The sequence below is a fragment of the Pangasianodon hypophthalmus genome, chromosome 17, assembly GCF_027358585.1.
Source record: "Pangasianodon hypophthalmus isolate fPanHyp1 chromosome 17, fPanHyp1.pri, whole genome shotgun sequence".
In the NCBI taxonomy this organism is placed as follows: domain Eukaryota; kingdom Metazoa; phylum Chordata; class Actinopteri; order Siluriformes; family Pangasiidae; genus Pangasianodon; species Pangasianodon hypophthalmus.
In genome coordinates this window covers 23978196-24005231 of record NC_069726.1, presented here as the reverse complement: position 1 = coordinate 24005231, position 27036 = coordinate 23978196, and the positions used below count along the sequence as shown (strand labels likewise).

At 41.3% G+C, this 27036-nt stretch overlaps 1 protein-coding gene across 1 annotated transcript; it reads right to left on the bottom strand.

Moving 5' to 3' along the window:
* Positions 1-356: 356 nt before the first annotated feature.
* slc27a4 (solute carrier family 27 member 4) lies at positions 357-25844 on the bottom strand. The gene is made up of 13 exons (XM_034312902.2): positions 25178-25844; positions 20119-20280; positions 16597-16991; positions 13087-13245; positions 12924-12993; positions 11575-11666; positions 10510-10619; positions 8274-8483; positions 7694-7820; positions 7246-7383; positions 6079-6243; positions 5653-5799; positions 357-5136 (listed from the first exon to the last, which is right to left on the bottom strand). Exons 2-13 carry the CDS (start codon positions 20277-20279, stop codon positions 4979-4981), a joined length of 1932 nt encoding a protein of 643 aa, XP_034168793.1. The 5' UTR covers position 20280; positions 25178-25844; the 3' UTR covers positions 357-4978.
* Positions 25845-27036: the final 1192 nt, after the last annotated feature.

The following is a 27036-nucleotide window of genomic DNA, read 5'->3' as shown; positions in this document are numbered from 1 at the left end:
ATCCTCGGCCCTGAACATTTGTACTTCTTTGTCCAGAATACGGCCACATTTCTGAACATTTTGGAATTTTAGGCAAAAGCTAGAGGGATGGGGGGCTAAAACTTTTGCAATTGACGGTATACAAAAAGCATAAGAATTTTAAACTCTGTTCTAACTCAGTGCAGGATCCTACAGCAGACTCAAGCACTTTTCCTTTATAATGTTTATTATTATTATAAATATTATTTTTATTATTAAAGCGGGCTTCGTTAAATATAATCCTTATCCACAGGATTGCAGTTGGACCAAAAATATTTTTAATAAATAAGTCATATTTATATGGCGCTATTTAAAAAAAAAAAAAAATCACCAACCAGAACTTTACAGATTTTTTATTAATGTTGATTCTCAGATGCCATGTTGTTTTTTTCTTCTGAAAAGCACGATATACAGCTAGTAAGAGACAAGAGGACTTCAGTGCGACGTGCACACCTCACACACCTCCCCCTACACACACACACACACACACACACACACACACACACACACACAGTGCACTGTTTACTAACCAAGCCACAAACCCAACACACTTTTCCCTTTTTTATGAAACTAAAACGTTGTTCCTGAGTACCGAACGGAAAATTGAGAAACATGGAGACGGCGTTCAGGAGAACGATGACGCTCACCCAGTTGATGGTTCGTTTCAAACCAGGTTTCTGTGACCACATTCCTGTTCCCCAGATAGCATTTTTACTTGTTTTTATTTTTCTTGGACCCAAAAATAACTTTGTTTATGTCGACCTCCACCTTCAGTTAACGTGCAAACCCAAAATAAAAGTTGAGTTCAGTCGGTGATCCTGCTTGGACCTTCATCACTCTGGAAAATTAAATTTAAAAAAAAAAAAAAATGCTAATAAAACAAATCAAACAAAAACGTGTGTATATATAAAATATAAAACAGTATTACAGTAGCATTCACACACCACATTCACAAAAGTCATTTTCAAAAAGCGAATTTTATCAAGAGAACGGAGAAATGATTTAAAGTATAACGAAATGAAGCTGCCGTTCTGTACGTCAGAGCCGATTTATACTTCTGCGAGGAACGTGTACATGCCGAGCGTGTCCACTAGGGGGCGGTGTCACGTGAATAAAACCCGAATTTACAGAAACTGGAACAAGGAAAAGAGCAAAAACGAAAAGATTTCCATGTTTCAGTGTAGGAATGATAGAAGACAACACGGGAGACTTTGTTTTATGAAAAAAAGAAGCGTCGCGTGATCGATTATAAACGATTTTTAGCGTTTCTGAAGCGTCTGTATTCAGCAGGATCAAACAGTTCACGTTAACTAGTGTTTAAATTCACAATTTGTACCCGTCACAGAATTATAGGAGGTTTAGATTTTTTTCTTTTTAAACTGAGAGCTACGCTGTGTGCTACGTCTTTCCTGCGAGTATGAAAAAGATCGTAAACTGTGCGATTACGCAGGATTAAATCGGCTGGTAGAAATGCTCCATCGGACCTCGGAAGTCAGAATTACGTTATTTTCAACCTTCGTGCTTTCAAGTTACAATAATAATAAAAACATGGACGTCTCCATGCTCTTCTGTTGTTAGCTACAAGCTAGCCAGCTAACTGCGATGAGTGATGTAGAGTCGGTGTTCTAGATTTAAGCGTGCTCCTGTGTTTACTGCTGACGCTTTGAGCGGCCATTCTGATTTAAGATTTTTCGAAAGCGTTGTTCATCTGTTTCTGTCGTGATCTGTAACGTAGGAGATGTTTAACACACTGCATTTTAAACGTAGCAAATGCGATAACAAATGGGAAATTTTCACTATTTACACTTTAACGCTATTACTCTGAACCAGTGATAAAACCCGCAGGAGAAAGGTAAACGTTTCCGGGTACGCAGTCGAACACGCCTACGTGCCAACCAATCAGAGTTCACCTTAAGGCTGGTTCACGCACAGCACGTGAGATCCGCACTGTTAGTCACTCGAAAGATTGCGTAGAAACCTCTCTGCTCAACACGTTTACCCATAATCCCCCTCTCCGCGCCGTAACCCGCACGCAAATGTATTTCATAACAGAAATAGAAATCAGCTCTGAGTGTTTTTGGAATGAAGACTAGGATTTGGTCAGGTGAGGACACACACTGCCACCTACAGGCCAGATCACTGAACTACAATCTGATTCCAACTCCTCATTCCCACACACCCGAGCTCCGAATCCAACACTGAAGTGTGTGTGTGTGTGTGTGTGTGTGTGTGTGTGGAGAAATTAAAGACTGAACAGAGAAATGCTGCTGAACACAAAGTCAAAGATAACGGATTGATATTTGGATTAATTTTTTTTTAAATCTGAATGATTATTACGCTTCTTCTTGGAATTGCGTGGCAAATTTTGTTGTCGAGTTTCGTGTCCAAGGCTTTAAATCCTGGATCAGATGTACAGAATTCAAATTCAGATTTTGGTCCCGTGACCCGTTTCAGATCCAAGATTCAAATGTACATCGGAGCACAGTTAGAACGTAATTTCCATTTCAGCCAATCAGCACTCAAGATATGATCAGACTCCGCCCCTTATTACTGTGAATCGGAATTAAAACAAAGCTTTTTAACTGATGTGAAGTCAGGAGAGGCCTCGGCAAAGTCGCGCGATGACGACGCTCTGCTTTCATAGGACCGACCCCGCACACACACACGCACACACACACACACACGCATGCACACACACTTACGCCAAGAACAAAAAAATAAACCAGAAAACATGATTAAAGCTGCTCAATCCATGACAGTTAAAAACAAATCAGTGTTCTGAAAAATAAATAAATGCAAAAAAAGACAGAAAAATGAAAATAAAAATTAACACCACAGTTGAGACAGAAGAGTGCATGATAAACCACTGGGTTTTTTTTTTTTTGGTTTTAAACTTTATCCTTAATATAAAGTTTACCTTAATAAAGTTTATTAATTTATAAACCTCATTCAGTTCTGATCTTAAACTCTGGAGTGTTTTTCTAAAAACTGGATTAAATTCAACCTCCTGCTTCGCATTAGCATGGCTGATCATCTTCCCTTTGTACTAGTTAAATAGTGAGTCATGCTACAGCAAGCTGTCACGTGCACACACACACACACACACACACACACACACACACACACACACACACACAGAAATAAACCATGTGTCACAGTCTAACCCTGCGTTCACACTAGCGATTGACGAAACGTCAGACGATCGTTCATTTTAAACGTACGTACGTCACATGGAGCTGCGACTTCAGCGAGATTTCAGTCTAAATTTTCTCAATACTATGCAGTAAATCCAAACAACTGTCCCGTTATCCTTAAAGCGTGTGATGCGACATTTGTTCAGTTCCCTGCTCACAACTTCGGTTCCTACCTGCAATTAATTCCCGCAAAAACTTGAAAGAAAAAAAAAAAAAGTGTGCGTTGTTTCATCTCATCCTGTCATATCTGCGCTCTCATTAAATGTGTATAGAGATGTTAAGAAGAAAAATGAAGCTTGGAAGGAAGTCAGTCGTAGAGATCGTGAGTGTACGTAGCTAGTACGTAGCTAGTGCAGTTAGCTTAGTGCGTAACACGTAACTCACACACTGATCCGATTTTACACGTTATTTAATTTAGCTTTAGAAGCGATATATAGCTACTAGTGTAAATAAAACACCGGACAGGCCACGCCCACGAGCGACACGATTGACTCGTCGATGGCTAGCGTGAACGTAGGGTTATGCTGCGTTCATTAACCGTAAACTGAGAAATAAACTGCAGTTAAAGTTCCCTCATCAAAATCTTCGGAATTCTCAGCCCTGTAATTCCATGACTTGGAAAAAAAATGGTATGGATGTATGTCTAGTAAATATCGTGCTGTATTATTATGCATCTGATTATCGATATCGAGGAGTGTTTATCTCGTAAGAAGAAAATCTAGAGGAAATGGATAGGAAGATACGGAAAAGGGAGCCTAGAAAGGGAGCCAGATAGCGTGAGGTGGATTAGGACAGGGCCTGAGCTCATGTTAAGGCACAGTGCTCCGTCTATTCATCAGCCATGCTTCTGTGATTAAAAAAAAAAAAAAAAAAAGAAAAGATACAGGTGTATTAAAATGAGTTCCCTTTCATCTTTTTCATCTCTCGCGTGAGGGGGCGTGGCTACGAGCACCAGATCCTCCCCACAAAGCCGTGTAGAAATATCAGACGTAAAACCTGACAGTGCTGTCTCCGCACGTGGATACATTCAGTTCACACGCACACACACACACACACACACACACACACACACACACACACGGTTTCACACACCGCCCCCTACAGGTGTGGAAGAATGAATCAGTAGCCAGGCGCAGTAATCGGTTGCTCCTACACTGTACACAGATGATGTGTTCGATGTTTACGATACGATTAATGAATCGTTTTTATAAATAGACGCTATTCTACAACTTAAATATTTTTTGGTGCAGGTAAAGACTGAAATAAATAGCATTTGCACACCGAGTCACTTTTATGGCTGTCTGTTGCTCTGCCGCGTGTGGACGGACACGTGACGCGTGAATCCGTGTCGATTTGGTCCCTTCGCTGAGCAGAGAGGGTTTTTGTTGTTGTTGTTGTTGTTGTTGTTGTTTTGGGGTGCGTTCAGGATTCAGCTTTATAACAAGCAGCCGTTGTGCAGAACGGGCTCGAGGAGGCGTGTTCTCTCTCTCCTTGTGCCTTAAACTGTTATAATGCGTCTCAAAGAGTTTGTACTGATGTCTGTGTGTCATCCTGCCCACGGTAGGTCGAGGGTGGGGCACTTCGGGTGTCTGAACGGACGGATGGACGGATGGATGAATGAGTGAGTGAGGTGGGAGGTGGAGAGCTGCTCCTGCTGCCCCTCACTGCGGTTGCTGAGGTAACGAGGGGCGAGGCGTTGGAAGGTTCCTAGGGAGGGGTGTGATGATGGAAGGTTGAGGAAGTGGGCGGAGTCGGCAGTGGTTTCTTTATACTTTTTGCTTCCCCGAGACGATGCTACGGTGGAGTTCGGCGTCCAGCTCAACGTAGCATCCTTTAGTGCAGTCCAGGAAGTAGAGCTTATCGGACACCACGGTCGGGTCGAAGCCGTCACGGCGTAGCTCCGTCTTCTGGAACTTGAAGGTTCCTGCGAGAAGGAGAACCATAAGAGGAGAAATGTAATACTTTGGATCCCTGAAACAGATACACATATCTCTAGTACTAAATAATGTTCTTAATAACAGAAGTAATGAAATAAATAATGATGGAAGAGGAGTACGGTTCCTGCGTTCAAAATGGCCGCCATGCTCCCCTGCATTCGTTATATCTGCAATACTAAGATACACAAACAGCTCTGTGATGTCGTCTCACTGATGGAAGGAAATGTTATGTTTATTCAATTCTGATTGGTCGTCAGGTGTTGATTAGTTTTCTATAAGAGCAGCTCTGACAGTAGCGCAGGTTTATATTAATGCACTCGTTCACATACGTTATCGTTTCTATAGTAACCGCTCATTCACAGGGACGTGTACAGCTCCACTGATAATAAACGCATTTAAGAAAGTGTGAAAATGTGTTTATGTAACATTTATGGAAGGAGTCTCCAGTGTCAGTGCTTTGGTAGAGGGATCAGAGTCAGGTCATGATGATATATATGACTGACCGGTCTTGTTGACCTCAGGCAGGAAGCGCAGGAACACCGGGCGGGCGTAGGGGGGCAGCGCCTTCTCCAGCTCCCTGCTGAACTTCCCCAGGTCTGTGGCGTGGTCCGGGTCAGCGATGGCCGCCATGCCGGCTTTTCCCTCCGCGCCTGGTGAGGAACGACAGGAAGTTAGAGTCCGAGTCGAGAGAGGAAAAATCAACTGTGGACGCTTTAATCGATCCGAAAAACTTCAAGAAAGCAGGCAACAGTGCAATAAATAATATTCAGATTTTACTTTTTCACTGAGAAATGGGACGACAAAGAAACATAACAGGACAAGAAAGGAAGAACTGAGATCTACATTTCAACTCTTATAAGAATAAAAAAGACAAACAAACGATATACAAGTAAATAAAGGCAGCAGGAAGTCGTGGACTCTCTGAGTACCTGGAACCTCCACACCGTACACCACCACGTCCTTCATCTCCAGCAGGCGGCTCAGCGTTCCTTCCACCTCAGTAGTGGAGACGTTCTCACCCTTCCAGCGGAACGTGTCTCCCGTACGGTCTCTGAAGTACATGTAGCCGAACTCGTCCATCACCAGCACGTCTCCTGCAGAAGAACAGGAGAACCGTGTTACTGATACACTGTTAGAAACTTTCATAAATGGCCTACATACATCCTCAGTGCTCCTCAGTGTTCCTCACTGCTCCTCAGTGTTCCTCAGTGCTCCTCACTGCTCCTCAGTGTTCCTCACTGCTCCTCAGTGTTCCTCAGTGTTCCTCACTGCTCCTCAGTGTTCCTCACTGCTCCTCAGTGTTCCTCACTGTTCTTCACTGCTCCTCATTGTTCTTCACTGCTCCTCAATGCTCTTCACTGTTCTTCACCGCTCCTCACTGTCCTTCACCGCTCCTCACTATTCCTCACTGCTCCTCACTGTTTGTCACTTCTTCTCAGTGTTCCTCACTGTTCTTCACTTCTCCTCAATGCTCTTCACTGCTCCCCACTGTTCCTCACCGCTCCTCATCATTCTTCCCTGCTCCTCACTGTTCTTCACTACTCCTCACTGCTCCTCACTGTTCATCACTTCTCCTCAGTGTTCCTCACTGTTCTTCACTTCTCCTCAGTGTTCCTCAGTGTTCCTCACTGTTCTTCACTTCTCCTCAGTGTTCCTCACTGTTCTTCACTGCTTCTCACTTTTCCTCACTGTTCCTCATCATTCTTCCCTGCTCCTCACTGCTCTTCACCACTCCTCATTGTTCCTCACTGTTCGTCACTTCTCCTCAGTGTTCCTCACTGTTCTTCACTTCTCCTCACCGCTCCTCATTGTTCTTCCCTGCTCCTCACTGTTCTTCACTGCTCTTCACTGCTCCTAACTGTTCCATTAGAAATGTTTCTTGGGTTCTCCAGTTACAGCTGTGTTGTTAGAACTCTTTATACCTCTCAGGGAACTCTTAATGCCCCTTGGGGAACTCTATGTGCCTCAGGAGACACTTTATGCCCTGCGATCTGTTATTTTATTTTTTTTTATTATTATTATTTTTATTATTATTTTTAAAAAAACACACACACACACACAGTTCATCTCTACATGTGCATTATCGGAGCGCTCACCTGACAGGTAGGCGCTGTCCCCTTTCTTGAAGACGTTCTGTGCGATCTTTTTACTGGTGGCGGACTGGTTAACGTAGCCGTCGAAGCGTCTCAGCGGGTCGTTCTGGATGATTCTGCCCACCAGCTGACCCGGTTCACCTGGAGAACACAGACACAGCACAGCTGTGGAGTTAATGCCACTCTGACAGCACTTTTCCATGAGACAGTGTGGACACTAATGTGAATCCTGAACTACCTGTACCTGTCCGTTTCATATCACATAACACCACCTGTGAAAGTGGGAGGAGCTTCTCTGAAGACTAGTGATAAACACCGATGATGAGGCCTGAGGGTGCCAATACTTTAGTCTTGCTGGAAACACAATTTTTATGATACTATGTAGTGGAAAGGTTACAAAAAATACACTACTAAAGTATGTGTGTGTGTGTGTGTGTGTGTGTGCACTAACCTGGACCACACGGTATACACACTCCATCAGGTCCTCTGATGAGCTCCATGGTCTCCTCGTCCACTCTGACCAGACGGATGGGGTAGACGAAGGGCAGGATACGGCTGTTAAAGCCACACGCACCGGTCTACACACACACACACACACACACACACACACACACACACATTTTAAATAAACTTCTCCTACAGAAAACGTCACCATATCAAAGATTACACACGGTTTTTTAATCTGTTTATTAACTGAGTGTCTGCCGTAGCTGTTACTATAGAAACGATAATGTATTAATGTAAACCTGCACTACTGTCAGAGCTGCTGTTATAGAAAACTAATCAACACTTTCTTCTGACCAATCAGAATCCAGAATTCGACAGCGCTGGGGTGTAAGCCAGGTTTCAGTGTGAAACAGAATCGAGTTTCCTGCAGTGCAGAGCTTTTAGAATATTCCGGATATCCATCATCTGAAACGTGTCCAAGACGCACATCTACACATTCACTTCAGAATGCATTAGCTGGGAACTGGATTCCAGGAGAAGCATTATGTGTGTGTGTGTGTGTGTGTGTGTGGGTGGAGTCTCACCTTGTTATCGAAGTTGCCAAGGCTGCAGTTACACTCGGTGGCTCCGTAGAACTCGGCGATCTGCGGGACGTTAAAGCGCTGCATGAACTCCTCCCAGATGGACTGACGCAGACCGTTACCCAGCGCCATGCGCACACAGTGACGCTGCTCCACATCCCGCAGCGGCTGATTCAACAAATAACGACAGATCTCACCGATATACTGCACTATCTGTGAGAGAGAGAGAGAGAGAGAGAGAGACGCACACACACACACACACACAAAGACAGAGAGAGAGAGAATGAGAGACACAAAGTGTGTGTGTGTGAGAGAGAGAGAGACAGAGTCATAGAGAGAGATAGAGACACAGTGAGGAAGAGAGAGAGAGAGAGAGAGAGAGAGAGAGAAAGTGAGAGAAAAAGACAGACAGACAGACAGATAGAGAGAGAGAAAGTGTGTGTGAGAGAAAAAAAGAGAGAGAAAGTGTGTGTGTGTGAGAGAGAAAGAGAGAGAAAGTGAGAGAAAAAGACAGAGAGAGAGAGAGAGAGAGAGACAGTATGTGTGTGTGAGAGAAAAAGACAGAGAGAGAGAGAGAGAGAGAGAGATGCACACAACACAGAGAGAGAGAGAGAGAGAGACACAGTGTGTGTGTGTGAGAGAGAGAGAGAGAGACAGAGATCAAAATAAAACTCCTGTTTCTGTATGTAGCAGTTTGTGTATTTTGTTTATTTTTTGTGTATTTTGTTTATTTTTGTGTATTTTGTATATTTTACAGTCTGGAAGCCGTAGTATTCGGTGCGGTTTATTTTGACATTTTCTCCTGCTGTGGGTTGCGTAGGGAGTAAATCTCGCATCCTATTCACTACTTAGTGCACTAGTTTCTGTTCTGCTATTTTCAGGTAACATTCAGATGCCTTCATTAGAGTGGAGCGAATACCCACAATGCACCTGAATGCGTGTAGGGAACAGGGAGAAGGGAACAGGGAGTAGGGAACAGGGAGTAGGGAACAGGGAGAAGGGAACAGGGAGTAGGGAGTAGGGAACAGGGAGTAGGGAACAGGGAGTAGGGAACAGGGAGTAGGGAACAGGGAGAAGGGAGTAGGGAACAGGGAACAGGGAGTAGGGAACAGGGAGAAGGGAACAGGGAGTAGGGAACAGGGAGAAGGGAACAGGGAGTAGGGAACAGGGAGAAGGGAACAGGGAGTAGGGAACAGGGAGTAGGGAACAGGGAGAAGGGAACAGGGAGTAGGGAACAGGGAGTAGGGAACAGGGAGTAGGGAACAGGGAGTAGGGAACAGGGAGAAGGGAACAGGGAACAGGGAGTAGGGAACAGGGAGTAGGGAGTAGGGAACAGGGAGAAGGGAACAGGGAGTAGGGAACAGGGAGTAGGGAACAGGGAGTAGGGAACAGGGAGAAGGGAACAGGGAGAAGGGAACAGGGAGTAGGGAACAGGGAGTAGGGAACAGGGAGAAGGGAACAGGGAGAAGGGAACAGGGAGTAGGGAACAGGGAGTAGGGAACAGGGAACAGGGAGAAGGGAACAGGGAGTAGGGAACAGGGAGTAGGGAACAGGGAACAGGGAGAAGGGAACAGGGAACAGGGAGTAGGGAACAGGGAGTAGGGAGTAGGGAACAGGGAGAAGGGAACAGGGAGTAGGGAACAGGGAGTAGGGAACAGGGAGTAGGGAACAGGGAGAAGGGAACAGGGAGAAGGGAACAGGGAGTAGGGAACAGGGAGAAGGGAACAGGGAGAAGGGAACAGGGAGTAGGGAACAGGGAGTAGGGAACAGGGAACAGGGAGAAGGGAACAGGGAGTAGGGAACAGGGAACAGGGAGTAGGGAACAGGGAACAGGGAGTAGGGAACAGGGAACAGGGAGTAGGGAACAGGGAGTAGGGAACAGGGAGAAGGGAGTAGGGAACAGGGAGTAGGGAACAGGGAGAAGGGAACAGGGAGTAGGGAACAGGGAGTAGGGAACAGGGAGTAGGGAACAGGGAGTAGGGAACAGGGAACAGGGAGTAGGACACTATTTCAGACAGGAGGATTGGTTTTCTTTTGTTCAGATCAGGACAGAACGTATGAAATCTGAGTTTTTGCCAGTAAATGTTCCTCACTCAGACTTTCTGCTTAAAAGCTGTTTTAACAGAACTGCTGAGAGGAATTGTTACTAAAGGGGCGGAGTCAACTCTGTAGCTATGGACACGACCCATGACGAAATCAGTGTGTCGTAAAGATCTGTTTCTCCGTGTCTGACTCTCACCGTGCAGTTGTATTTGATGCAATCCTCCCAGAATTTGGACGCTGAGAACTTCCTCTTGATGACGACGGTCATGCCGTGGATCAGACACTGACCGACGCCCACGATGTTCCCTGGCACACAGAACAGAACACAACGCGCAAGTCTTTCAATTAATCAGGAAAAAACCGTGCTAATGACATAAAATTATGTACACTGAAAAGTGAGAGGCCCCGCCTCTTCAACCATGAACAAATGATACAGAGACCACACCTCCTCCACTCAGATTGGTAGAAATAGAGGCCACGCCTCCTCAACTCTGACATTTACAAAGGTCACGCCTCCTTAACTAAAATCAACAGATGCAGAAGCCACGCCTCCTCCACGCAGACTGATAGATACAAAGGCCACGCCTCCTCAACTAAGACCAACAGATACTGTAGCTACGCCTTCTCCACTTACAATGACAGATGCAGAGGCCACACCTCCTCAGTTATGACTGGCAGATACAGAAGCCACACCTCTTCCATGCAGATTGGTAGATACAGAGGCCACACCTCCTCAACTAAGAAGGACAGATACAGAGACCACACCTCCTCCAATTACAGTGGAAAATGCAGAGGCCACACCTCCTCAATTATGACTGGCAGATACAGAGGCCACACCTCCTCCACTCAGATTGGTAGTCACAGAGGCCACACCCCCTTCAAATAAGACTGACAGACATAGAGGCCACGCCTCCTCTACTAAGACCAACAGATACAGAGGCCACGCCTCCTCCACTCAGAATGATAGATACAGAGGCCACACCTCCTCCACTTATAGTCACAAATGCAGAGGCCACACCTCCGCAGTTATGACTGGCAGATACAGAGGCCACACCTCCTCCAATCAGATCAACAAACATAGAAGCCCCGCCTCCTCAACTAAGACTGACAGCTATAGAGACCACGCCCAGTCAAGTGTTTTGACTAGTTCTAATGAAATTCTTAAATGATTAATTTAAAGTGTAAAAAGAGGAAGTGAGCTTGTTTCCACACTTCCTGTAGAGTTTCTCTGAAAGGAAGTGTTCAGTGAGCGTTTTCTCACCTGCTGAGTGATAAAGCGGGAGGCAGTCGTACAGCACGTCATCCGACCGCATCCTGAAACCGTAATACACCAGAGCAGCCATACGGTAATACCTACACACACACACACACACACACACGGAGAGACATCGAGCAAGAGAGTGAGTGATAATCAGGAGAAAGACAGAGGAAGAGAAAAGACAGAAGGGAATTAAACACAAGAGACACAATGAGATCAGAAAAAAACAGGAGAATGAGAAAAAGAGCAGAAACGAGAAGAGAAATGGACAGCCAAGAGGAGGTGTGACAAAAAGAAAAGATTAGAAGTGAAAAGACAAGACAACAAGAGCAGAGATGGGAAGAGAAAAAGAAGAGAAAGAAAAAGACAAGAAGAGGAGAGAAAAAAAGAAAAAAGAGCAACAGGGAAAAACTGAGAAAATATGGGAAGAGAGACATAGGACTAAAGAACAAAGAAGAAAAGATGAGAATAACAAAAGAAGTAAAAAGGAGAAGAGAAATGATAGATAGATAGATAGATAGATAGATAGAGATGAAAACTGAAGCAAAGTTAAGAAAAAAAGAAGAGAAAAGAGTAGAGAGAAGATAGAGAAGAAAATACAGTAGAAAGGAGAAAAGAACAAAAGAGAAAAAAGAAAAGACAGAAGAAAAGAAATAAAACAAAAAGTTAAATCTTAGACGAAGAAAAGAGAATGGCGTAGAAGGAACAAGAAGCAAAGAGAAAAGATGAGATGAGAGAAGATGAATGAAGAGAAGAGAAGAGAGGAGATAAGAAGAGAAGAGTTGAAAACAGAAGAGGAGACAAAAGAACAGAGGAGTTAAGAGGAGAGGAGAGAAGAGAAGAGGAAAAGAGACGAGAAGGGAAGAGAGAATAGGATAGAAGTGAGGAGGATAGAAGAGGAGAGTAGAGGAGAGAAGGAGAAAAGAGGAAAAAAAAGGAAGAGAGAAGAGAAAATCGAAGACAGGAGTTAAGAAGAGAGGAGAGGAGAAGAGGAGAAAAGAGGAGAAAAGAGGAAAAAAAGAGAAGAGGAAGGAAGAGGAGAGATGAGAGGAGTTAAGAGGAGAGAAGAAGAAAAAAGAGAAGATAAGGGAAGAGAGAAGAGAATAGAATAGAAGAGAGGAGGATAGAAGAGGAAAGAAGAGAGAAGAGGAGAAAAGAGAAAAAAGAGAAGACGAGAACAGAGGAGTAAAGAGGAGAGAACATAAGAAGAGAGAAGAAGAAAAAAGAGAAGAGGAGGGAAGAGAGCAGAGAAAATAGAATCAAAGAGAGGAGGATAGAAGAGGAAAGAATAGAGAAGAGGAGAGGAGAGGAGAGGAGAGGAGAGGATGAAGAGGAGAGAGAATGGTTTTTACCTGCTGTGGACGACGATGGCAGCTTTGGGCATTCCAGTTGTTCCAGATGTGTAAATGTAGAAGAGACGATCTAACAGGGAAAATCAGATCAGATCAGAATTCAGAACCATGTGGACCTTTAACACGCCCAGACAAGCTCTCTACATGTGATTGGCTGGTGTACCGGTGAAGCCGCGCTGTGGGTGGCTGGGCTTGTGTGTGGGCGTGGCCTGGAGGAGCGGCTCCAAACACTCGGTTCCTTCAGGTACTCGTTCAGGATCCCAGTCACCAGAACAGAAGAGCTTTACGGTTTTCCCCATGGAGCTGTGCACCTCACACATCGCTGAGAGAGAGAGAGAGAGAGAGAGAGAGAGAGGGGAGAGAGAGAGAGGAGAGAGAGATGGGGGGGAGAGAGAGAGGAGAGAGAGAGAGACAGGGAGAGAGAGGAGAGAGAGAGAGAGAGGAGAGAGACAGGGAGAGAGAGAGAGAGAGACAGGGAGAGAGAGGAGAGAGAGAGAGAGAGGAGAGAGACAGGGAGAGAGAGAGAGAGAGACAGGGAGAGAGAGGAGAGAGAGAGAGAGGAGAGAGAGAGAGACAGGGAGAGAGAGAGAGAGAGGAGAGAGAGAGAGACAGGGAGAGAGAGAGAGAGAGGAGAGAGAGAGAGACAGGGAGAGAGAGGAGAGAGAGATGGGGGAGAGAGAGAGAAAGAGAGAGAGGAGAGAGAGAGACAGGGGGAGAGAGAGAGAAAGAGAGAGAGGAGAGAGAGAGACAGGGAGAGAGAGAGAGAGAGAGGAGAGAGAGAGAGACAGGGAGAGAGAGAGAGATGGGGAGAGAGAGAGAAAGAGAGAGAGGAGAGAGAGAGACAGGGAGAGAGAGAGAGAGAGGAGAGAGAGAGAGACAGGGAGAGAGAGAGAGAGGAGAGAGAGAGAGACGGGGAGAGAGAGAGAGAGAGAGAGAGACAGGGAGAGAGAGAGAGAGGGGAGAGAGACAGGGAGAGAGAGACAGAGAGAGAGATATGGGGGAGAAAGGGGGAGAGAGAGAGAGAGAGAGATATGGGGGAGAAAGGGAGAGAGAGAGAGAGAGAGAGAGAGAGAGAGAGAGAGAAAGACGTAATAAATACTTTAAAGACATATTCCTAACTTCACATGAACACCTCTGAGATGCTGATTCTGGGGGATGTGGGGGTGTGTCTTATTTGCATATTCATGCATATTCATTAATTTCTGGCATTTTTAATAAGGGTAAAGATGAAGAGCTGTTTCTAGAGTACTATTTTAGGTTTTTTTGGCAGGCATTGCTGCACAATCCTCATTATTCACTCAACTGCAGTGGTGGGCGATATGATCAAAATAGAAATATTTATTTAATGACTTGAAGACATTTCTATGATATGATTTGCAACGTGATATTTGGGTTTTAAAAATGATTTGCAGGATAATGAAAAAATGACTGATTTAACACTGAAAAGCAGGACAAAAATGTAAAAATCTGTTAAAAAAAAATTAACCATTTCAAATCTCAAACCTTTAAATTTAAAATTTACAAAATGGTATTAAAAAAAAAGTCTCCAAAATGTTTCTCAGTACTGAGTTACTGTCACTTCCCTGAAGCTGATTATTTTCCTCTAACAGCATGTCCCTAAGTGTTTTATTCCTCTTACACCACAGCAATTGACCAACAATTACATTTTTTTATTTATTAAAGAACACATCATACTTTTTATCCGTTTATAGTTACATTTAATATTTGTGAAACGAGTTAGTTCCTGTTCTCGCTTCCGTTATAGCAGCTATAAACAGTGGTTTCCTCATCAGCTTCTCTTTTTCTCTCTCTTGAAGTAAATAAGACCCCAAAAAAATGCAGCTTGTCACACGTTAGTGAGAAATCGCAAAAAAAGAAGCGTAAACTCGTCTGTCCTGAAGATGTCGGAAAACGTAAAGTTACAGCTTCACCTCTGACTGTTACAAAGCGCTGACACTGGAGACTCCTTCCAGAAATGAAAGATAATAAACATTTATTCTCCTTACACAAACCTTTCGCCATAGTAATGATCTTTTGTCCCTGTGAATGAGCTGTTGCTATAGAAACCGTAAGATGACCAGCGCGAACAATAAAAATGCTGACTCGGCTAAATCCGTACGGAAAAGTGCCGTGTTAGCGCTTGCACACCTTCTCACCCCGACGGTTCAGATGAGCGTCAGATTACGACATGAAACACTGTTTCACAATGAACTTCTTAAATCCAGAACACACTCCAGTGACTAAATCTGGCTTAAAGAGAGGCGTGAATTCACTTCCCTCCTGTTCTCCAGTAAGATTCATTTCACAACTCTCTCTCTCTCTCTCTCTCTCTAACTGCGTTTACTCTCTCTGACCATGACGGTTTATTCATCAAGCTGGAGATGTGGTTCGAATCGGCTAATTAGCGAAGCTTTAACGAGCCAAATCAGGTTCACGATATGATTATTTTCAAAACCATAACAAAAACAAATCCTATTTGTTAGACACTCGTTCACTAAAAACAAACAGAATGTAGGCTTTAAGTACTTTAAGTAATGAATTATTCCAATAATAAACTACACTATTTTAATAATTTAACCCATTATCACTTTCACCTCCGTTTCACATCCGTTTGCCGAGTCGGAACCAGAGTGAAGTGGATACTGTTGCTCTGTTTGCTATTTTTTTTTTCCCCTCCTTTGCACACTAACATTCTTATATCCACTGCTACAGTTTGTAATATTTATTTTAGATTCAGATTTTATTTTCAAATTGCAATATTATTTATTTATTATTTAAATATCAGAATACAGTATTTATTTATTTTTTTTAGATAACGCATTAATATTGTTTCTACTAAGACGCATTTTTGATATGAGAATTAAACCTCAGCTTCAGGCTGCACAATTAATCACTGTTTAATTATAAGCATTTATTAATTTTTATTATTAATTATTTATTAATTAATTTATTCCTTTTCAATTATTTACAGATAATTAATTTAGCAAAAGTAAGATCATTGATTACAGGTAAAGAAATTAATATCCTGATGAAACTGTGTACATGGATTGTTTGTTTATTTGTTTGTTTGTTTATTTATTTATTATTTGTGGACATTTCTATATTCTATAAATTACTTGTGTCTGTATTTAGATGTAAAATAATTAAATAGCATCGTAGATTAATTAATAGATTTATACACGTGAAGGAGAGCAGGATTATAACATACATAACACAATGTACAGTTTTTTTATTAATAAAATGACAGTGAAAAGAGCTCAAATGAATATATTAATTAATAAATAATTAAAAATTAATTACTATTTATCAGTTAATTATTGCGTCTATATTTAGATTAGCATTTAATGTGCTGAAGTGGTGTCTTATTTTAATTTATAGCTTAATATTAATATTTGTGAAGGAACAAATCTTTTTATAGATTAAAAAAAAATATATACACAATTCAAAATCTAACTATTTTTGTTTCTAGAAACTATTTTGAAACAAACATGCTGAAAATAAAGATAGTAACACTGTGATTAATTCTAAATCTGATGCTCCTGAGGTTCCTTCTGGCTTAAAAATGATAAACTGATCAAAAATATATAGAAATATCCTGTACTGTATATGATAATGAGAGAAATCATCTCCATGACGATGAGTTGGACTGTTTGAAGTGGTTTGTGTCCCTCACCTTTGGTCAGCTCGCTGCCGAACACCACGGCTTTGGCGTTGGAGATGTTGACGCAGTGCACCAGGGCCTCCAGACGCAGGTTGAAGTTGATGAGCGCCGCCTCGATGCCGATCTTGGCCATGCCCAGCCACAGACCCACGTACTGCGAGCGGTTCTCCATGAACAGAGCCACCACGTCGCCCTCCCTGAAGCCGCGCTCGTGCAGCAGGTTGGCCACGCGGTTCGAGTACTCGTCCAGCTGCCTGAAGCTCCACCGCTCGCCCGTGCCCTCGAAGATAAGCGCCGTCTTGTCGCCGTACTTCCGTACCGTCTGGGCGAAGATCTTGGGGATGGTGTTAGACTCGCGCAGGTGTCGCTTCACGTTCAGCTTCACTTTCAGCAGCACCACGGCCGCACTGTGGAAAACCGGGAGAAGAAAAAACGCATCAGAGGAAGGTTTTCATCTCAACATACAGCAGTCTCTGGTAACCAAATTAAAGCTGCAGTAAGTAACTTCAAAAAAAAAAAAAAAGCCTGAGGATGCATTCAGACAGTGGAGCTGATTCTGCAATCAAGCAATCAAGCAATCAATCACGTTACATCACGTACATTACCATAAAATCCTCAACCGAAATTTATCTTCAGAGGTATAAAGTTTACACTTTCCAAAGTTTATATTTTTATTTTAAAATTTAAATCATAATTGTAATTAAAAACTTTTCCTCCACATGGCAGCTCAAACAATCAAGCAGTGACACTTACAACTAATAACGTATAAAATAAAAGTGACATGAAAATATAAGTATAAAAATAAGTGTAAACAACTAAACAACAAAATAAAAATATATATAAAATAGAAAACCATTTTTAAAAAACAAACAAACAAATAAATAAATAAGTTTAATATATAGAAAATAAAAGAATTCTAGGCTGGGTGATATTACGATATAATACTGATATCATGAGAAGTTACGTCACAAAACACTTTTCTGAGATATTGTGAGGTTTTTAATTACATTTGAATTATTATTAATCAGAGGTAAAGCTGTAACTTTCCGACATTTTCAGGAGTTTACGCTTCTTTCCGGTTTCTCCGTAACACGACAAGCTGAAAGTTTTTTCATCTTATTAACTTCAGGAGAGAGAGAATAAAGAGAGGCTGGTGAGGGAACGAGTGTTTATAGCTGCTATAACGTAAGTGACAACAGGAAGTAGCTTATTTCACAAACGTTCCACAATTAAACTTAACTATAATCGGTTAAAAGCATGAAGTGTCGTTCATTAATAAACACTCTGATCAGCGTGGTGTAATAAACATCGGACCACGATGCGGTATGAAAATTATACGCTTCAGGTCGTATCACGCCACCATGCCGCGTGTGTGTGTGTGTGTGTGTGTGTGTGTGTGTGTGTGTGTGTGTGTTATTTCTGTATAACAGTGCAGTCTGTCGTGTGTTATTCCTTACACACACCCCACTCCTATAGCCGACTGTCGTCTCAGGGTCGTGTTCGTTACGACACGCGGCTGCTGTTACGGCGGAACGAGTCGAACCTGTCGGGGTTTTCTGAACAAATCCACTGCAGTGTGTTCAGTTACTTCACATCCTGTAGAACAGGACAGAGCTGATTCACAGGCTCGAGTGAAACCCCCTCACCCGAGCTGCAGGACGTGTGAAGCACAGACGTGTGAGGCTAGGACGTGTGAGGCTAGGCTGTATATGGCAAAGAGGTGTGAAGCAAAGATGTGTAAAGCTAGAATTTATAAAGCTAGGGCATGTAAGGTTAGGACGTGTAAAGCTATGAAGTATAAACCTAGGACGTGTAAAGCTAGGACGTGTAAAGCCAGGACGTGTAAACCTAGGACGTTCGAAGCTAGAATTGGTAAAGCTAGGACGCGTGTAAAGCTAGAATTTGTAAAGCAACGATGTGTAAAGTTAGAATTTGTAAATCTAGGATGTGTGTAAAGCTAGGACGAGTGTAAAGTTAGAATTTGTAAATCTAGGATGTGTGTAAAGCTAGGACGAGTGTAAAGCTAGAATTTGTAAAGCTAGAATTTGTAAAGCTAGAATTTGTAAAGCAACGATGTGTAAAGTTAGAATTTGTAAATCTAGGATGTGTGTAAATCTAGGATGTGTGTAAAGCTAGGACGAGTGTAAAGCTAGGACGAGTGTAAAGCTAGAATTTGTAAAGCTAGGATGTGTAAAGTGATTAACTTCCAAACTCACTCTCACTCTAAAAACCAAACATTTTAATTCTATCTTTTCAGTCACAACTACAACAAGATCCATTTTGCATTTACTATATTTTTGTACATTTTTGTATATTACTATATTATTATTAAACATATTTTACTACAGTATATTATTATTAAACATATATTGTATCAGTTTATCACATTTATCACATTATGCAAAATGTAAATGTAAAATGTTTTTCACAATAATATCATCTTTTTATTACCAGTGAGACATCTTTCTGCTTTTTAAACCAGTATTTAATTTTTAATCGTTTATCGAAAGCGTATTTTGTTGCGTTTCCTTTAGAGAGACTTCAGGACCATGGTGACTGTTTGAATACTGATTTATAATATTTGCATATCCAAATGCAAACGATGTGCACGTGTGAATATTTAAATCTACTGAAACACGTTTCCTAAAACTAAAAGAGCTCTGAATAAACGCACGTTTTTATTATCACTAAACATAAATAAATTTCCTGTTAATTCTGTAAACAGCGTTATGTTTTATCCGCGTAGTGAGCAGATACAGAGAAGTAAAATCTGCAACGATAAAAACACTAAACAAACAAACAAATAAATAAATAATCTCAGGCATTAAACATTAACTCTGTTGTTTTCTAAAACAATAATATTCCTGCTTAAGAACGTGACAGTTCATCTTCTGTGCTTTTTATTGAAATGTAAACTAAATTAAAACTAAAATTCGAAGACAATCAAATCCAAACTCTTTTATGTAATAAAATATGAAACTAACTTTTATTTCACAGCATAACATTAAAGTGTTTATAACTTTATCGATATCATGATCATTCATACATCGATATCAATAATTTGTCAATATACACTTTTCTTGAAATATTTTTTATAATATGAAATAATCTTTTATTATTTTTTTAAATTATAACCTGAGTGGACTTGGGGTTAAAATTTTGCACTGAATCTTTTAATTGTATTTTTTAAATGTTTCTTCTTTTTCAGTGATCAATAATTTCTGCTGTAGATATTAAATAAAAGTTTCACTGAACTCACAGGGTTATTTTTACCGGAAGTTTCTTAACAAAGCTAAATATCGCGATGCGTCTCCTGTATCGCAGAAACGCACAGTATCGTGATATGATGGATTTTCGTCGTCACTCAGCCCTAGTGTTTATGTTTATGATTTATTGTGAATTCAAACTCGTGTAAAAGTCAGATTGTGACGTTTTTTTTTTGCATTGAGGTAGAATGCTGTAAAACAGTATCGTAATGAATCGAAGAATCTTTTCCTCCGCGTCCTGAGCATGTGATCACGCTGTCGCACTTACTGCAGGTCTCGGCTGATGGTCTTCATAAACACACGCAGCGAGTTCCATCCTCCGGTTCCCAGGAAGAAGATGAGGACGGCAGGAAGAACCTGGAGCCAGGGCAAAGTCAGGACCAGCCTGAGCACGAAGAGCAGGACGGTGGTACATGCCAGGCGCAACATCCTACACACACACACACACACACACACACGTAAAATAAAAATAATAAGCACAAAGTTAATCAAGTTTATAAAATAAAATGTGCAAAGTGCTACAACTAAGGCTGGGCGATATGACAAAGATACCATATCATATCACGATACTGAAAGATCATATCACGATACTGAAAGACGATATGCGATGTGTAAAAAAAAAAAAAAAAAAAAAAAATTAAACAATTTTATGTATAGAATTTCTACAAAAAAATAAATTGCTTTAAAGTGAAAAGGGGAAAAAAAAAGTTTAAATATTTTAATAAATTCTAAGAATTACTAAAAGGTTCAGTGGAAAGTGTGAACATTAAATCAGCTGCTTCTCATCAGGGTTCGTAATTAATATTTTACAAAAATGTTACGATATCTCAGAAAGTGTACTGAGAGATAATTTATCACGATATCAGTATTACATCATCATATCGTCCAGACGTAATTACGGCACTCGAAACACAGACGCTAATCAAGTTAATCAACGTTTATCAGTGCTTTTGATAAAATAAAGGATCGGAGTAATACTCTGGAACATGAACGCAGGGATGTTCGCTGATAACGTGCGATAAAGCAGGTAAAAAAGACCAAGAAAGATAAAGCGGGATGTAAAACTGACGCTGATAAGACGCGAGCGAGTGGAACATGATCCGTGATCTTTAACCTGCATTAGAAAGTCAGCAGGGCAGGAGTCACGGCGCTCGCGCTCGCGCTCACGTCTCCTCCTCACGCTCATGAATGAAACATCGCACACACGGGATTTTATTACTACACTTCTCCTACACTCACCGCGTTCCTGTCTTCAGCTTACTTTCAGGTTGCCATGGTTTCACTGCTAGCTACAGATCGTATAGACGTACACACAAGCTAGCTACGGATCGTATAGACGTTTAAAAAAAACCACACATGTCCACAAATCAGACGTCTTCGTACAAACAGTTCTCTAAAATACAATACAGATTAACGCACGAACGATATTATATCATCATTAGAGACATAGACACTTTTTCTTTTCCCGATACCGATACTGAAACTTTGAGTATCAGCCGATACCGATACTCGTCCGATACTGTTTTCTTTAAAGAGTACTTAGCTTTAAAGAAAACTGAAGCATGTGATAGTTAAACCTGTTCACATAAAAATCTCTTACACGATTGCGTAAATGTAATAAATAATACACTATAAAGTGTAAACATAATAAAATCAATCCTAACAAAATAAAAAATAGATTTTATATATAAAAAATATTTCTTTTTCAAATACAATTCCAATCTTTCCCATCTGGTTCAGGATCTAATATCTGATATGTTTTCTCCGATATCTGATCCTCTGTTTTTTGTTTATTTATTTATTTTTTGCTGGTTTCGAACCGGTACTGGTACTGGTACTGGTACTGATACTGATACTGGGTCTCGGATCAGCGCCTTCCGTAATCATCATATTTTGTCTACAGTGAGACGTCTTCCTGCTTTTTAAAACAGATTACACATTTTCATCCATCACCAAAAATCATGTGACAAAAATAGCTCTTTTATCTATTTTTTTTAAAGATGTGTGATATTCTGCTGTATGAGATTCACCTGAAAAAATGTTTTATTTTGTATATAAATTACATGAAGTGGCTACAAGTAAAATAATAGAAGCTATTTTTAAAAATATTCATTCCTGTTGTAGAAATGACACTTTTTTTCACAGAATATTGTAGCATATTGATGCTTATATATATATTGATGCTTTTAAATCATATCACATGTATTAAACGTATTAAATCATATGATCACTGCATTTCCTTCACAGCCGTCATGACAAGACAATAATATTTAAATATACAGGCTTAAACATTTCTAAATATAAATATATTACTATTAAACATTCATACATTTAAAATAAGACATATATAAAACTTATTTTATGATAAAGTCTTGTCATTTTAACTTTGTTTTATTAGTATCAGTCGCTCTTCAGTTATACCCCATGTAGTGAGCGTATACAGTACAGTGAACAGGAAACACATCATCATCTACTAGTCTATGAACCTGAAGCTAAAACATTGGGTTCTTTATAACTTCTGTTGCGTATTTTTTTCAGATGTAAAAGTGTCTTTTGTACTGAAATAGCAGAGCTAAACACAAACACGTGCTGATTTATTTTGTGGAACTCAAACAGCCGAAGCTCGTAGCAGCACAACCACCAGCTCAGGAATGACAAACAGGAAACGATAGATAACGTTTCGTGGGAAAAAAAAATCACAAAGTGCTTCTCTTCTTGTTTGCATAAAGTTAAACTTCGCTCACGTATGTCACGTTACTAACGCTCGTTTCGTGTAAATTTCCTGGAAAATCTCAGCTCTTGTTGAAAATAAATGACTTCTGGCAGCAACAACTATGTTTTAGTGACAGACGGTGCTAAAATACAACACATACAGTCTACGCAGAGTCTTGTGTTTATTTTGTCTTGTTAAATCGCAGATTGTGCGCTGTGTTAGATGTAGTGCACTATGTAGGGTTGTACAGCACCATGATGCCCCGTGTAGTGAGCGGATATAGTGAACAGGATCACATAAAGATGTAAAAAAGTAAAGTAGACTCGAGCTAAATAACTGGGACAAGCCGATATTTCTGCACGCCTGCAGGAAGTCATCGGCATGAACATCCTGCGCTGGAGTAAACATTAACGTGGACACACCCGCCCCGGAGCGTACACATGCTCCTTTAACTCAGCCACTCGGGACGTCAGAGTGAATTCCCGGTTTTCCGAGGCGCTACCTGATCCGACGTCCGTCTAAAATCAAAAAACCGTTTACAGACACGAAAAAAGACGTTCTTCATCGGTTCATCGTTTTCAGAATGACGATCTGACATGCAGCTGCGAGTGAAAGAAACAATCCCAAAGCGCATACTTTTTTATTCAGTAATTTGCTAAATAGTACAACACTGATTTGACACAGAACAGAAGAGTAGCTCTTTATACAAGCTTTTTAAAGTGTACGCTCGTTCAGAGTTCTACCCCTCTCTCCAGTCCGGTTATAACCCCTGACCCCGCCCACTCACCCACCAAGGTGCACACTGATTGACAGATGACATCACTATGGAATAAAACCAGCAAGGAACTAGAACAGCCAACAAATACGAAACTCGACCCTAAATCAATAAAACAGTGTATATATAGAAAGCCTGTGGTGTAGGGTTCCACATAGAACCTTTAAGGGTTCCCTCATAGACACAAACCAAGAACCCTTTAAGGTGCTACTTTTATAACCTTTATTTCCAACAGCGTGTGTATTTACACTCTCTGAGAAAAAGGGTTCTAAACTCTACCTTTTCTTTGTTGCTGGACTGATGCTCTTAAACGTACACGTTTTGTCCCTTTAGTCTGTATCATTGACCTACAGAGTTTTGTGGGCGTGGCTAAATGTAAATCAGCGCGAGTCTGATGTGTGACGTGATATTGAAGAAAATCGGAGAAACCTGTGCGCCGTTTTGGACGTAAAGCACTAGGTAAGGTTTACAGCACTATTATACTCCATGTAGTGAGCGTATATAGTGAACAGGAAGCTACTGGCGACTCAGACTTCCTTTCTCATTGGTCACGAACATACACATACACGCGCATTTCTAACTTTACTAAAGAGGTGATAAATGATGCTGCCTTCAAGTCCTCCCGGGAAGTTCGTGCGTACGAGTTCGGAGATGGCGATTACGACGTGGTGTGTGTTCGAGTGTGTGTTCAAACTCTGTTTGTTTTTATTTATTAATTGAACAGTTAATATGCAAAATCCCCTCTTAAATCTAACCGTCTGCTGTTTGTCGTTACATTCGTATGGAATTTTTGTTATTGACACTCCCCCAACTCTAAAAGTCTGGGCTTAGAAAATGTTTTGTCCTGAGTTACGACATTGTGGTTGTGTTCATCTCGTCATTATGATATTTCACATCAGACCTGAAGGCAGCATGAGACCCAATATCATAATCCCTCCGTGGTGATAGCTGTGACAGTGTGGGATGTGTCCCGAATGACTGAGCAAGTGATGGGGTTAGTCTAGACAAACTCGCCAAGCAAGTAAGCCATGCTCATTACCACGATTCTTTTTTAAAAAACATATACAAAGATGGAACATACAGCTGTTTTTACAATTACAGCTGAAAGAGACAAGACAAAAAAACAACAACAATGCTCCAGATATTAAACAATGTTTGGTACAAAACCCAATTTTGCAAAGGTTTCCTTTTAACTTTGATAGACTTGAAATAGCAATATAATAGAATAAATAGGAAAGTGAAACATTTCTACTGACATAGTGATTGACAGATGGATGGATGGATGGATGGATAGATAGAGGGATGGATGGATGGATAGATAGAGGGATGGATGGATTCTCTATTTATCCCCAAGGGAAATTCAAGACGTAGAAGCAAGACATTACTTTACCTAAACCGAGCATTAGGTAAAAAATATAAATCTCCCTATTATTCAATAATAATCAATATGACTGTTTACGACCATCGTCACACTTTACGGTAAGATTCTGTTTCCTAAGCAACGAGCTCAATGCGGAAGAGCTAACCAGCGCGTTGTTAGCAACGAATACCGTTAATAATACATCTCGATTGAGTTGTTTATTTACATATTTTTTCCAGAAGTGATCGATAAGACATGGATAAGATATAATACATGATATTAAACTCTCAGAGATGAGCGTTAATGACAGAAATGAGCATCTCAGAGACAAGGTTGTCAAGAGGACAGTGGAGGAAGCCACAGCGTTCACGCGCGAGCACAATCAATGAATAATACATAGACCAAACGCCGGAAATGGATGTTTTGTGCCTAGAAATGAGGATGATTATTTTATTATTTATCTGAATTAAACACATTACCTCGCCTCGTGTGTATCCGCAGTCGGTCACGATGTATTAGCACCACCTTTCTGTTCAATTCCCACCTTGATCAGCTTATAACCAAACCTCTATACTGGGTTTTTTTCCCTTTCTTTTTTTATTTAAATATCAATTCCGGTGAATCATGCGCGCGCTGCGATCCGTCGCCGTTTCACCTGCTCCATTATTATTATTATTATTACTATTATTAATTTTTTTTTTCTTTGGAAATGGCAGATTTACTGTAGCTCCCGGTAATTCAAAATGACCTTATAATTTTCTTAGCTAAACCCGCTCTTCCCTGTTCGCAGGCACTAAGCGCTGAGTGACAGGCGTGCTAACCAATCGCATTGGGGAGCTCAGCCATGACGTCATGCAAGCGGGGGCGGCGCTTCGGAGTGAGCTAGTCAAACGAAAATGTGCTTCCTGGCTTCGTCCCAAACCGTAATAAAATCATGTGGTTAAAATAATCCACCTTATTTTGCGTACTGCTTTGACTTACTACTAAATGCAATATAAGAGAATATACTTATTTTGGGTTCGATTCCTATATACCTATATAGATCCTCTATTTAAAAAAAGTAAAAAGCTCTATCAATCTTCTACACCCTACACCCTATATAGTATAGTGGTGTGTGTGTGTGCGTGTGTGTTGTTGGGATTGAGCCAGGATGTTTCTCTGCAGTGCTGTGAGGTGTGTAAAGTGTCAGAAACAGCAGGGTGGAGGAGCTGCGCATTGTCGTACCACTCCAACACGCCAGCGCATGTTCGTGAGCGTCAAGTCTGCGCACCAGAATGCGCAATTGCGCATAAAAAAAAAAACTGCAGCACTATACACTAATAGAGCTAAAAAGGATATGGACACCTGATCATCACACCCATATGTGGTTCTTCGTCAAACTGTCACGAAGTTTGAAGCACACAGCTGTATAGAATGTCTTTGTGTTAACCTGTAGCTTTACAATTTCCCTTCACTGGAAACCTGTTCCAGTGCTGACACTGGAGACTCCTTCCAGGAATGTTAAATGTGTAGAAAACTTCACCACGTCAACGATTTTTTAAATTCTTCTCCAAACTGTTACCACACAATTGTGTAGAACGTTTCTGTGTGCTGTAGCTTTACAATTTCCCTTCACTGGAACTAAGAGGCCCAAACTCTGTTCGAACATGACAATGCCCCTGTGCACAAAGCGAGCTCCATGAAGACATGGTGTGTGAAGGTTGGAGTGGAAGAACTCAAGTGTCCTGCACAGAGTCCTGACCTCAACCCCACTGAACACCTTTGGGATGAACCTGAACGCCGACTGCACCCCAGACCTCCATTTTGTTTCCACTTCCAGCCATTTTGTAGCACTATCTATACAGTATTAATGGCTTATTAGAAGGAATTCAGAGTAAGAATTTCATTATACAGTGTAAATACCTGTTCTACCGTAAATATGACAATAAACTGTGGAATTTTGAACGATTATTACTATTATAATTAAAGTCAATTAACTAATTAACACTAAATCCATACTGAACCTGATCTACGTCAATGTCAAAAGCAATTTTGTCATTATATATCCTTTCACATTTCCTCTAACAAGCATGTCAAGAAGTTTAATTCTGAAGTAACGTTTTATCCCGTCGCCACCTCACAGCTCCAGGGTTCCCGGTTTGAACCTGAGCTCCTGAGGTCAGGTTTCTGTCTGTGTGGAGTTTCTCATCTTCTCTGGTTTCCTCTCATTGTCCAAAAACATGCTGGTCGTTGGATTGGCTATGTTAAATTGCCCCATGTGTAAACGTACAGCGAGTGTGTGTGTGTGTGTGTGTGTGTGTGTGTGTGTGTGTGTGGTGCCCTGAGACGTACTAGTATC

What these genes read in the sequence shown, in the direction of transcription:
- slc27a4 (XM_034312902.2), bottom strand. Translation starts at nt 20,279, where the DNA reads ATGTTGCGCCTGGCATGTACCACCGTCCTGCTCTTCGTGCTCAGGCTG. An exon ending in GCCATCGTCGTCCACAGCAG is followed by an intron (nt 11,667 to 12,923) that starts GTAAAAACCATT and finishes GTGTGTGTGTAG; the next exon opens with GTATTACCGTATGGCTGCTC. An exon ending in GCCTGAGGTCAACAAGACCG is followed by an intron (nt 5,137 to 5,652) that starts GTCAGTCATATA and finishes TCCTTCTCGCAG; the next exon opens with GAACCTTCAAGTTCCAGAAG.